This window comes from Acomys minous, assembly GCF_964271855.1.
Source record: "Acomys minous genome assembly, chromosome: 2".
Taxonomy (NCBI): Eukaryota; Metazoa; Chordata; class Mammalia; order Rodentia; family Muridae; genus Acomys; species Acomys minous.
Genome location: NC_140484.1, coordinates 85,808,178 through 85,820,229, shown reverse-complemented (window position 1 = coordinate 85,820,229; position 12,052 = coordinate 85,808,178). Strand labels below are relative to the sequence as shown.

Sequence of the window (12,052 nt, the reverse complement as noted above, 5' to 3'; positions counted from 1 at the left end):
TTTGTCTGTGTGTATTGACAGCATCAAGGGGGGCTAAAAATGATTTCTCTGTCCAAACTGATGTTTAAGACCAGCCTGAACACAGCCTGAAACACAGAATGATGCTTCTACACTGAGTCCTGGGAAGCCAAGGCTGGACTGGCTTGAGTTCCAAGGCAAGCATAACATAAAAGTGATGCTGAAGCCGGGCATAGTGGCGCACGCCTTTTATCCCAGCGCTTGGGAGGCAGAGGCAGGCGGATCGCTGTGAGTTCGAGGCCAGCCTGGTCTACAAAGCCGAACAAAAAGAGTGAGGCTGTCTCAAAAATTAGAAGGGACGCGCTGGAGAGATGGCATGGTGGTTAAGAGCACTGTCTGAGTTCAACTCGCAGCAACCACATGCGGATACGCAGGTGGACATGCAGATAGGGCGTCCGTACCCTAAATAAATCTTCACGTAAGGGACAAGGGAGCATGGTAGATACAAGCAAGGGACGGCGACACATATGGACCATTATTTTGTACGCTAACTAAAGAAAAAAATTAATTAAAAGATTTATTATTAAAAGGCAAGGCCAGGCACGAGCGTGTGCATGCTTGCTTGTCATCCCAGTACCTTGGAGGCGGAAGCAGGAGAATCGGATGTTCGAGGCCAGCCTAAGCTATATAGTTGTTGGAGCCCAGACTGAGTATCAGAAAACTAAAAAAGAAAGGAGACATGGAGTGAACCTTTCTCCAAAGCACAGGACAGAGTCGGTGAGGGATGGTATTTTATTCAGCTACTCACACGCCAGTTTCCCATCAAAACTGGATAAGCAGATGGCAAAAGCTTGGAGCGGGCAAAGAGGATACCGGAAATCCATAGTGAATATGTTTGGGGCCACGCGGCCGAACTGGAGCACCAGGTGGTCCGCTGTGGAGCAAACCGGGAACCAGGACTTAGTCAAACTCTGTCCTTTTTATGCTGCCGCATGGCTGTCCCTTACCAAGCTAGGAAACTGAAGGAGCCCAATAAACTACATCTCCCAAGAGGCCTTGCGACAGCGAGGTGCCCACCCCGCATCCATCCGTCCCCGTCCCCCCCCCGCTAAAACAAAACAAAAACAAAAAACAAAAACCACCCAGGTCTTCGGGTTGCTAGGAGCTCACGTTCATCCGGGTGCACAATCTGGAAGTTCTTGACCGAAGCCCGAGTGACACGACCGTGAAAATTGAGTACGTATGCGCCGCTCTCGTCGCTCCATGATGGGGCCTTGTTCTGCAGGAGGAGCAGCCCATGTCTGGCGCCCTTTTGTAAGCGACTCAGTATGGAATCCTGATCCTTGAAGAGACAGTAGGGGCATCATTCGTTACCCCGCCCCCCGCAGCCTGATTTATAGTCCAGATGCAGATATTGCTTGTTTCCTTGTTTTAGACTCAGGTGTCCTTAGATTGCCCGGTTTACCTTGTTTGCTTTGTTTTAAAGATTTATTTATTATGTATATTGTTCTACCTGCAGGCCAGGAGAGGGCATCAGATCATCTATGGATGGCTGTGAGCCATCACGTGGCTGCTGGGAATTGAACTCAGGACCTCTGGCAGAGCAGGCAGTGCTCTTAACCTCTGAGCCATCTCTTTTGCCCTGTTGGTTTTGCTTGTTTGGGTTTTTGTTTTGTTTTGTTTTTGGAGACAGGGTTTCTCTGTAAATCAGGCTGGCCTTGAACTCACAGAGATCCTGCCTATCTCTATTTCCCAAGTGCTGATTTTTTTTTAATTTAATTAATTAATTAATTTATTTATTTATTTTTTTGGAGACAGGGTTTTTCTGTGTAACCTTGCTGTTCTCGGCTTGTTTTGTAGACTAGGCTGGCCCCAAACTCGCAGCAATCCGCCTGCCTTTGCCTCCCCAGTGCAGCAACATGCCCACCTTTTTTTTTTAATCTTTTTTTAAATTAAAAATATTTTATTTTTTACATAGATGTTTATATTATTAACACATATATACAATAAACTACCTATAGCAAGAACCATGACACAAGCCGGGCGTGGTGGCGCACGCCTTTAATCCCAGCACTCGGGAGGCAGAGGCGGGCGGATCGCTGTGAGTTCGAGGCCAGCCTGGGCTACAAAGTGAGTCCAGGACAGCCAAGGCTACACAGAGAAACCTTGTCTCGAAAAACCAAAAAAAAAAAAAAAAACCAAAAAAAAAAAAAAAAAAAAAAAAAAGAACCATGACACAATCAGCAATTATATAAATGTTACATTCTTAGTGTTTTGGCTATTTGTATTTGACAGCCTTGAAGAAAACATCTTTCCTATCTTGGTGGGTCTAAAATTTTGAATGTATATCAATATCTATCATATCTCACCTTTTTTTTTTTTTTAAGAGTTATTATTGGGCCGGACGTGGTGTGGCACACCTTTAATCCCAGCACTTGGGAGGCAGAGGCAGGTGGATCACTGTGAGTTTGAGGCCAGTCCTGGCTGTCCTGGACTACACAGAGAAACCCTGTCTCAAAAAACAAAAACAAAAACAAAAACAAAAACAAAACAAAACAAAAGTAATTATTAGTATACAATGCTCTGCCTGCACATACACCTGCAGGCCAGAAGAGGGCACCAGATCTCATTATAGATGGTTGTGAGCCACTATGTGGTTGCTGGGAATTGAACTCAGGACCTCTGGAAAAGCAGTCAGTGCTCTTAACCTCTGACCCATCTTCTCCAGTCTCCCCCCTCCCCCATACCCCCTTTTTTATAAAGACAAGGTCTTACTATGTAGCCCTGGCTGGCCTGGAACTTGATATTTAGATGGAGCTAGCCTCCAGCTCATGAGGTTGGCCTTTACTCTCCCTCGGGCAGAGTAACTCATGCTCTGCTAATGGCTGAGCCATCTCTCCATCCCTCGTCCCAGAATTTTTGAGTCTCTTGTTCTTTACTTCCTGAGACGGGACTCTGGCAAAGTCACTCAACCTTCGCATGCGACCTCTGCCGCACCCCGAGATCTGCGTCGGGGCTCTCTAACCCAGTCTCCTCTCTCAGCGCTGAGATTTCCCAACCTTAAAGACTCACACTTTGTGGCTGGACTCTCATCCTCTGCTTCTGGTCGTCCATCCCTGGAAGGATCACGGTCATTTTCCGAGGCCCCCGGAAGCCCAGGACGTTGGTCTCCTAGGAGGAACACGTGGGTGACACCCCAGCCGGCCTATCGGCACCCCCATTCAGCTCCGCGCCGCCAGGATGCTTACGTAGCATACAACTCCCAGCTCCTCTCTGATCCGGGAACTGTCTGGAATCCAGTAGCTGCGGTCAGGGTTCACCCCATTATCAAAGATGGTGAACTTCGTGCCCAAGACGTTGGATCTGCCCCAGGGCGGCAGTGGACAGAGTAATAACTATCATAGCAAGCATCTCTAAGTGTTTTCTCACACCCATCCTCTTTAAGGAAAAAAAAAATCACATTTCTTTGGTGTTATTCTAGCCTCCTGCATTGACTCGTTAGGAACCCTCTTCCAGTTAGGAACTCACATACTCTAGACCCTCAAAACAGCTATACATCTTTGTCTCAAAAAAAAACAAAAACAAAAAAACCAGAGACTCTGTCTCAAAACAAAACAAAACAAAAAGAGTCTCCCTGTGTTAGCCTTGGCTGTCCTGGACTCACTTTGTAGACCAGGCTGGCCTTGAACTCACAGTGATCCGCCTGCCTCTGCCTCCCGAGTGCTGGAATATAAAGGCACGCGCCACCACGCCCAGCAAGAGCCAGACATCTTAAATGCTGGCCTGTGTTCATGGCATCTAAAGCTTTCATCCTTTTCCTCCACAACTATGGAACTCTACCATCAGGTTTTAGTGCAGGGGCTGTGTTGTGCCCAAGGCCTGTTGGGAGATGTAGTCCATTTATTTGCCTATTTCCTGGCTTCCTGCTACCTGTTGCCTCACCACATACTAGCAGCACCGTGGTGCACACCTTTAATCCTAGCACTCAGGGAGGCAGAGGCAGGCGGATCTCTGTGAGTTTGAGGCCAGCCTGATCTACAGAGTGAGTTCCTGGACAGCCAATGCTACACGGAGGAAACCATGTCTCTCAAAAAAACAAAAACGAAACAAACAAAAGCTTTACCCACCTAACTTTGCCTACAAAGTTGCTCCCATTGCGAGACATGTCTTTGGGGTCCAGGGAGATGAGGTAATTCGAGGTTTTGCTTCTTTTCCTTTTCCGCCCAGCGAGAAGGAAATGCTGCAGATCAGAGGGACAGACCTCGGGATTGATTTCTGATACCCGCCTAGAGCCAGGGACCTGAACACAGCTCTGAATTCGGGGAAAGGCTCTTTCTGGAGGAGTTGGAGGCCACACCGGGAGGAGGCTGGTCAGAGGGGTGTGGCCTGATTATAGAAGGGAATGGTTTTGAGGGGCATGGTTTATGCCAGGATTTTGGCGGGCGGGGGGGGGGGGGAGGAAGGTAAGGGGGAAGGAGAGCAAAGGGACCCATATATATCAAGGGGACGGCGGGAGGTGTGGCAGATGTGGGTGAGGTGGGAAGGACCTAAGCCACCATGCTCTAAAAAGTCTGAAGTACCTAGTGGGCAAGGCTTGGAGCTGACAAGTCCTATCTACGTGACACAGGCCTGAGTTTGGAAAAAATCTTTCTATTGAAAGGGTCTCATGTTGTTACCCTGGCTGGCCTGGAACTCGATGTTTAGACAGGGCCGGCTCCTAGCTCAGAGGGCCACCTTTCCTCTGCTTACCAAGAGCAGGGTTAGGTTAAAGGTGTGCACCACCACCTGGCTCTTTTTTTTGGTTTTTTTGAAGCAGGGTCTCATGTTAGCTCAGGACACTGGCCTTGAACGCCTTTACAGCCAAGGCCTTATCTGAAAGGGGGGGGGCTTGTTCCTGGAAGTTGGGGCTCGTGTCCGCCCTTATCTATTCCCCCCAGTGTGAGGCCTACCCACCCCCAAGGGGCTGGAGCGTACTGCCACACCATCCTCCGCCTCCAGGTAGAGGTAGTAGGACGGAAACATGCCCTTGTCCACTCCATGTTTGTTCCGGACGATGCGGCACTGCACCATGTGTTCCTGGGCTGCGGGGAGCAGCACGTAGGCCTCCATATCCTCCCCGAGGCGAGGCCCTGGAGTGCGCGGCGGCGGTGGCGGCGGCGGCGGTGGCGGTGGTGGCGGCGGCGGCGGCGGAGGGCAGGTCGCGTTCCAAGTATTGTGGTTGCTGGTGTCACCGTTGCCTTGCAAGACCTTGGATGCCACTGGGGTGTTGTTTACCCCTGTAGACTCTGTGGCCTCTCTCTTCTCTGAGTCTTTATCCTAGGTCAAGTGCAAATCAAAAGTTGATGGGCAGGCCGGCTCGGCCTTGCAGAATGATTGGCTATTCCTGCTCACGGGTAACCTTTGAAGACCTACGGCTTCTTGTCAGTCAAGCCTGTCGCCTAACGCACCCAACCCGGCTGGGCGCATGTGTTGAGTGGTCAAGCTTGCAACTTCATCGACTCTACAGGCTCATTGGACAACCTGTGTGAGATCATTACCCTAGGACATATGAATGCAGAGTCCCTGGTAAAACATGGGGAGGTTGGGACATTGTGGGCAGTGGCATCACTACCCAGAATCCCCCCCCCCCCAGGGGCTCAAGTATGGCTGGCGAGCATGAAGCCACATTGACTACCAAATGCCCCTTCCAAATAATGCTTAGTAGTCTCTGTAAGTCTCAGTCTGTCCATGGGGTATATTTTTAGGAGAGAGAGCCTCCCTCTGTAGCCCAGGTTAGCCTTGAACTCAGTCCCTCTGTCTGCCTCCTGACTGTTAGATACACAAACATGTCCCACGGCGCCACAGGCTTTCACCTTGCTTGTTGCTACGTCACTCAAACTGGGCTACATAGTCTTAGGACCACCCTACCCCAATGCCAGAGGCTGGTCTTCCTGTCTCTATGTTATTTTTCGCTGTGCCTCCTTCCATGTTGCAGGACGCCACATCTCCATGAGGTTTGTCAGAGTTCACTATTGGGGCTGGGTCCGGACTGGGTGGCTTGGGTTCCACATCTTCCTCTTCGCTGATCCCTAAGAGGTAGAAGCAGCTGCAGGTCAGGACCCCTGGGTCCCCGTTAGGAGGGTCATCACTGTCAGGTAGCTAAGACTTGACTTCCCAGCCGCCTGACCTGGCTCTTCCACTGACGACATTCTCCACACTTCCTGTGCACAGGGGAGCCACAAGGACTAAAACCTACTTCCTGGTCTCCCTGAGGACCCATAGGGAGAGGCCAGAGTCGTCCCTCTCCCTGTGTAGCCCTGGCTAGCCTGAAACTAGACTTGTAGACTGGGCTGGCTTTGAACTCAGATCCACCTGCCTTTGCCTCCCCAGTGCTGGAATTAAAGGTGTGTGTCACAATTCCCGCGACCACCTCCAAAAAAAAAAAAAGCTTTAAAAAAGCAAATGAGGGGCTGGAGAGATGGCTCAGAGGTTAAGACCACTGTCTGCTCTTCCAGGAGTCCTGAGTTCAATTCCCAGCAACCACATGGTGGCTCACAACCATCTATAATGAGATCTGGTGCCCTCTTCTGGCCTGCAGGTGTACATGTAGGCAGCGCACTGTATATGTAATAATAAATAAATAAATAAACATATACTTTTTAAAGCAAATGAATTGAAGGGCTGGAGAGAGAGAGAGAGATGAACAGTCAAGGGTGTATATTGCTCTCTTAGAGAATCTGAGTTTTGCTCCCAGCACTCAACTTTGATGGCTCTCAATGCCTGTAACTCCAGCTCTGGTGGGTCTGACTCCTCCTTCTGGTCTCTGTGAGTACTGCACTCACATTCACACACACACACACATACACACACACACACACACATACACACACACACACACATGAACACACACACACAGATGCACATACATATAACTAAAAAGGAATTAAAAGAAACAATCTGGGTGTGATGCAACACCCCTTTAATCCCAGCACACAAGGAGGCAGAGACCAGAGGATCTCTGGAGTTCAAGTTGAGCAGAGGTTATATAGACAAAAACCCTCATCCCACCTAAAATTAATTAAAATAAATAATTTTTTCTTTCTTTTCTTTTTTTTCTTTTTATTTATTTATTTATTTATTTTTGGTTTTTTTTTTTTTTTTTTTTTTTTTTTTTTTTTTTTTTTTTTTTGGTTTTTCGAGACAGAGTCTCTCTGTGTAGCCTTGGCTGTCCTGGACTCACTTTGTAGACCAGGCTGGCCTCGAACTCACAGCGATCTGCCTGCCTCTGCCTCCCGAGTGCTGGGATTAAAGGCGTGCGCCACCACGCCCGGCTTTATTTTTGGTTTTTCGATACAGGGTTTCTCTGTGTAGCCTTGGCTGTCCTGGACTCACTTTGTAGTCCAGGCTGGCCTCGAACTCACAGCGATCCACCTGCCTCTGCCTCCCGAGTGCTGGGATTAAAGGCGTGCGCCACCATGCCCAGCTAAAGTAAATACATTTGGTATGATGGTTTTATATTTGAATACACTGTAACTCGACAGATGAATTGTGAGATTTCATGTACAGTTTTTAGCCAGATCAAGGAATGCAGCTTGTCCTGTGAACCAGGAGCCAGATTTCATTCCCCGTCCCTGAAATTACCAGGCCCTGGGGAGGCTAACCAGCCCCTCCGTCGGTTTGCCAGATGCGCCTTGGGAGGTCGGGAGATGACAGGAATGTCCTCCATGGTCACTTCCTCCACGTCCGAATCTGAGCTGTCTGGGAGCCAGCATAGATGACGCACCGCAGGGCCGTTGCCCCGAGTGGATGCTGGAGAAAGAAGTTTCCAAATTTGATATCCTTTGGTGCGAGAAGAGGCGGCTCAGTACCTGACAGCAACGTGCGGGGAGGGGAGGGGGGCGGGGGGCGGGGGAGAGGGGCGGGGGGCGGGGGAGGGGAGGGGGGCGGGGGGGGGAGAGGGGGGCTGGAATCCTGAACTGCTAAGGGCGCATGTTCCAAGTATCAGTGGCCTAAGGTTACCGGCTCCTCTGGGTGACAGTAGTGGGGCCCGTTCGCCACTGCCATCTCCGACGTAGCTCATGGTGACCAGGGGACTGTGTGCCCCGGAGGGCAGATGCGCCTGTGGTACGTTCTCCTGAAGGAAAGGGCTCCCAGCGCCTGGCAGAAAGTGCAGAGAGGCCCATTTTAAAAGGATCTACAGAGTAAGGCAGAAAGACCGCTTCAAATCCTGCACTACGTAGCAAGTTCCCGGATAGGCACCCCTACCCCCCCCCCCAACTCCAACCGAAAACAACGTAGTAGGGTACTCAGCACTGACTGGGTGTCATCCTAGGTTTGATTCTTATTACCACAGAAAGAAAACACTGAGTCCCTGCTTTACTAGCAGGATTTTTCTGGATAGTCCCAGGTCCCTCAGACTTTACTAGGTTCTCACAAACCCAGGCACCGGATTCTCTGGTGTTTGGCCCTCTAGTTGCTCTGGGTACTGTCACAGGGCTGGATAATCTTAAGGGCCTAGCTTTATAGACATGTCTTCTAAGAAACCCAATCAATCCTCTTGCCCTGGGACCCAGGAAGCCTTGTTCCCTTATAAAGCCCCACACTCAAGTAAGCCCCGCCCCTATCCTCTGCCATAAGCTCCCCCGCCCCCATGATGCACTTAGGCCCCGCCCTGACATTATAAACCAGTCTAACGGCCCCTCCCCCTACCTACTCCTGGCCCTAAGCTCCACCCCTATGAATCCATTAGGCCACGACCTTATACTGTCATAGACTTGACCCTCAGCCCTATCCCGGGCCTCAAAGAAGATCCCTTATAGGTTCCCCGTCGCCCTTAGCCTATAGGACACTTCTTGACATCTCAGAGGCCAGTCCGTCCAGCAGCCAGCATCATTCCTGCCCTGGGCCTCACTAGGCTCCACCCTCCAGTTTCGCTCGGTTCTGTCCCCAGCACCCGTTAACCCAGACCAGGTCCCCAGCCGCAGTCACTCTGGAAGCGCTCGTCCCCACGCCTCGGTCGCCGGTGCCTCAGGGAAGCATCAGGATTGGCCTGAACCATGAGAGGCTCCTGGCGCTTCCTGCGCTGCTTCTTCTCAAATAGCTGTCGCTGCAGAGGCAAGAGGGGCCGTGTAGTGGGATCAGAAACCAGACAGAGGTGCGGTTGGCCTAGGAGAGTTACGGGTACCTTCCTCGATGGGAGTCCTAGGTACCCAGTCCCTCAAAACTGACCTACCTCCCTCAAAGAACTCTAGAACTGTTTTTCTTTTTAAAAAAAAAATTTTTTTTTTTTAATGTGCATTGGTGCAAAGATGTAGAGCCATTGGAACTGAGTTACAGACAGTTGTGAGCTTCCATGTGGGTGCTGGAAACTGAACCCGGGTCCTTTGGAAGAGCAGACACTGCTCTCAAACACTGAACCATCTCTCTAGCCCGAACTTTTGTTTCTTACCATTTTCCTCGGCCTGGGTTGCCATAATGGCAGAGGTATAAGGATTGGAATTTCTAGGCCTGCCTAGACAACTTAGTGAATGCCTGTTTCAAAATACAAAGGCAGGTAGGTGTACACATCTGCAGTAAGTCGAGTTTTGGGGAAACAGAAGAGGATGGGAGCAAATTCAAGGTCAGCACAGGCGACACAGGGAGGCCATCTAAGAACAAAACAGAAGCCGGGCAGTGCTGGCACTTGGAAGGCAGAGGCAGGTGAATCTCTGTGAGTTCCAGGCCAGCCTGGTCTAGTAAATGAGTCCAGGACAGCCAAGGCTACACAGAGAAACCCTGTCTCAAGAAGAAAAAGGAAAAAAAAAAAAAGATACAAGTTTGAGACCAGCCTGAGCCCTGCAGCAAGGCCCTATCTCAAAACAAAACAAAAGCGACAAATTGGGACCTGAGAGATGGCTCGGTGGGTAAAGATGCTTGCCATCCTACCAAGGCGGACAAGCTCAGTCGAGCCCTAGCACCTACGCTGTCAAAGGTGAGAACTCACTCCCACAAGTTTCTCCACATACATGCCAGGGTGCTGGTGTACCCTACCCCAAATATATGTAAAAAACAAACACAAAACAAACAAACAAGAGCATGGGGGCTCACAACTGTAATTCCAGCACCCAAGTTTTAGCCGGGCAGCAGTGGCGCAGGCCTTTAATCCTAGCACTTAGGAGGCAGAGGCAGGCAGATTGCTATGAGTTCGAGGCCAGCCTGGTCTAGTAAGTAAGTGCAGGAAAAAAAAAAAGATACAAGTTTGAGACCAGCCTGAACCCTGCAGCAAGGTCCTATCTCAAAGCTGAATTCCTATTTATCTCATTTCCTAATATGAAGTTCAGAGAAAACATGGAATTGGGGACTCTGAGGAGCCTTCTGGAAAGATTGGGAAGATGAGAGAGTAGGATTTCTGGCCATACCTGTTGTTCCAGCTTCTGCAGCCTCACACCAGAGAATTCATCCTCCAAGGTCCTGAGAGAAACACAGGCTGGTTGCCACAGCCAGCCGAGCAGCTTGTCTGTTCAAGAGCCCCTCCCCTTGACCACTTTGGAGGGGGTGTCTTAGCGCCTGTGACGTCACAGTAGGCACCGCGGGACCTGAGCTTTCTAGGTCAGTTATGATGCTCTTTCTCCCAGGATCTCCCAGGATCCACCCAAGCCGTGGTGACCCCAAGATCTTGCTGTCTCCGGAGACTCAGAGGTCCAGATCCTTTCACAGACCTAAGCATCTTCCCTTGTACCCCTTTCAAAATCACGCGAGAGTCCAGGTCCCGTCACCAGCCCCCCCCCCCCCCCCCCCCCCCGCGCGTTCCTTACAAAGTTGACGGTGGTGAGCCTGAAGACTGAGTGTGAGCGAGCGGAAAGCTGAGCGCAGTCAAGTTCTCCCTCCCACGCCCCATTAGGTGTTCCCCACTCACTCTTTCTTCCATGGTTCATTTTCCTGAGACGTTCTAGAGGATTAGGAAGGCGTAATCAAGATTTAGGTCCCACATCTCAATGGAGTCCGCACTCTGACACCTGACCTCGGCCTTCCTTTTTGTTTGGAACCCTGGCAACCCAAATCCCAATTCTTTCTTTTTTCCCGTAGCCTTGGCTGTCCTGGACTCACTTTGTAGACCAGGCTGGCCTCGAACTCACAGCGATCTGCCTGCCTCTGCCTCCCGAGTGCTGGGATTAAAGGTGTGCGCCACCACACACGGCCCAAATCCCAATTCTTGCCTGACTCTTAGTAGCCTGTATTGAGCTTTAAGCACTCCTGGGAGCACAGAAGCCCAGTTCTCTCTACCAAGAACCTAAAGCTTGTCCTGCTTCTAAGTCCTGGGACTCGAGGCTCAGGGTCACAAATCCCAAACCCTCCCCATTCGCCTGTCTGGAATCCCACAGGTGCCCACCTGTCCCTAACGCCAGCTTGGGGAGCTCACAGCCTTGCCACAAAGCAGGAACTCTCTAGACACATCCCGACGCTTCCTCAGGAAGGGGATTCCTATGGGTACTTGCCTTCGTTTTGGCCCTCTTGGCCCCTCACGGTCCATGTCCAACAGAGTTATGCCCCCAAACCACTGAGGCAGACAGATCCCTTGTTCTAGGAGTTCTAAATTGGAACCGCAAGTCAACGTTCCTTAAAGGGACCGGAGAGTGTCTGCCTAGCAACACAGTCCTACATATAGAGTATTTATGAAATATATAAGGTCAAGGTTTATGGTAATTTTAGCACTTGGGAAGTGGAGACAAAAATGCTGGGAGTTCAAAGCATTCCTCCCCTACATTGCTCCTCTTTGATGTCAGCTTGGGATACACAAAAGCATTTTTCAAAATAAGTAAATAAATAAATAAATAAAATAAAAAGAGGGGCTGGGAGTCACGGTATCTGCTATTAAACTCAGCACTTCGGAGTCAGAGACTCCCACAGAAGGATATCTGTGACCTCGAGGCCAGCCTGGGCTACATAGAGTTCTATTTGGGGCTACATAGTGAGACCCTGTCTAAAATACGATAGTATACTATGCAGTCGCCTATCACTAAAGCGCTAACTTGCAGGAATTTATGCGGCGAAAATAAATTTTAAAAACTACAACTCCCAGGAGACACAGCGGCAAGATGTCCGCAAAAGTTGCCCCCCTTCCCCCCCCCCCCGTCCC

At 50.2% G+C, this 12,052-nt stretch overlaps 1 protein-coding gene across 4 annotated transcripts; it reads right to left on the bottom strand.

Annotated features, from left to right (window-relative positions):
• Positions 1-265: 265 nt before the first annotated feature.
• Positions 266-11,523, bottom strand: TULP2 (TUB like protein 2). 4 transcript variants are annotated; one of them, XM_084758998.1, is made up of 14 exons: positions 11,412-11,523; positions 10,832-10,864; positions 10,335-10,386; positions 8,926-9,043; positions 7,957-8,094; positions 7,579-7,746; positions 5,866-6,026; positions 4,912-5,274; positions 4,086-4,198; positions 3,207-3,321; positions 3,031-3,129; positions 1,129-1,300; positions 767-892; positions 266-679 (listed from the first exon to the last, which is right to left on the bottom strand). In XM_084758998.1, exons 1-14 carry the CDS (start codon positions 11,444-11,446, stop codon positions 672-674), a joined length of 1,701 nt encoding a protein of 566 aa, XP_084615124.1. In that variant the 5' UTR covers positions 11,447-11,523; the 3' UTR covers positions 266-671. The 4 variants fall into 4 exon arrangements, with proteins under 4 accessions (XP_084615124.1, XP_084615121.1, XP_084615122.1 ...); XM_084758995.1 differs by having other exon boundaries at positions 268-679; positions 8,905-9,043; XM_084758996.1 differs by lacking the exon at positions 266-679 and having other exon boundaries at positions 737-892; positions 8,905-9,043.
• Between the last annotated feature and the right edge of the window lie 529 nt (positions 11,524-12,052).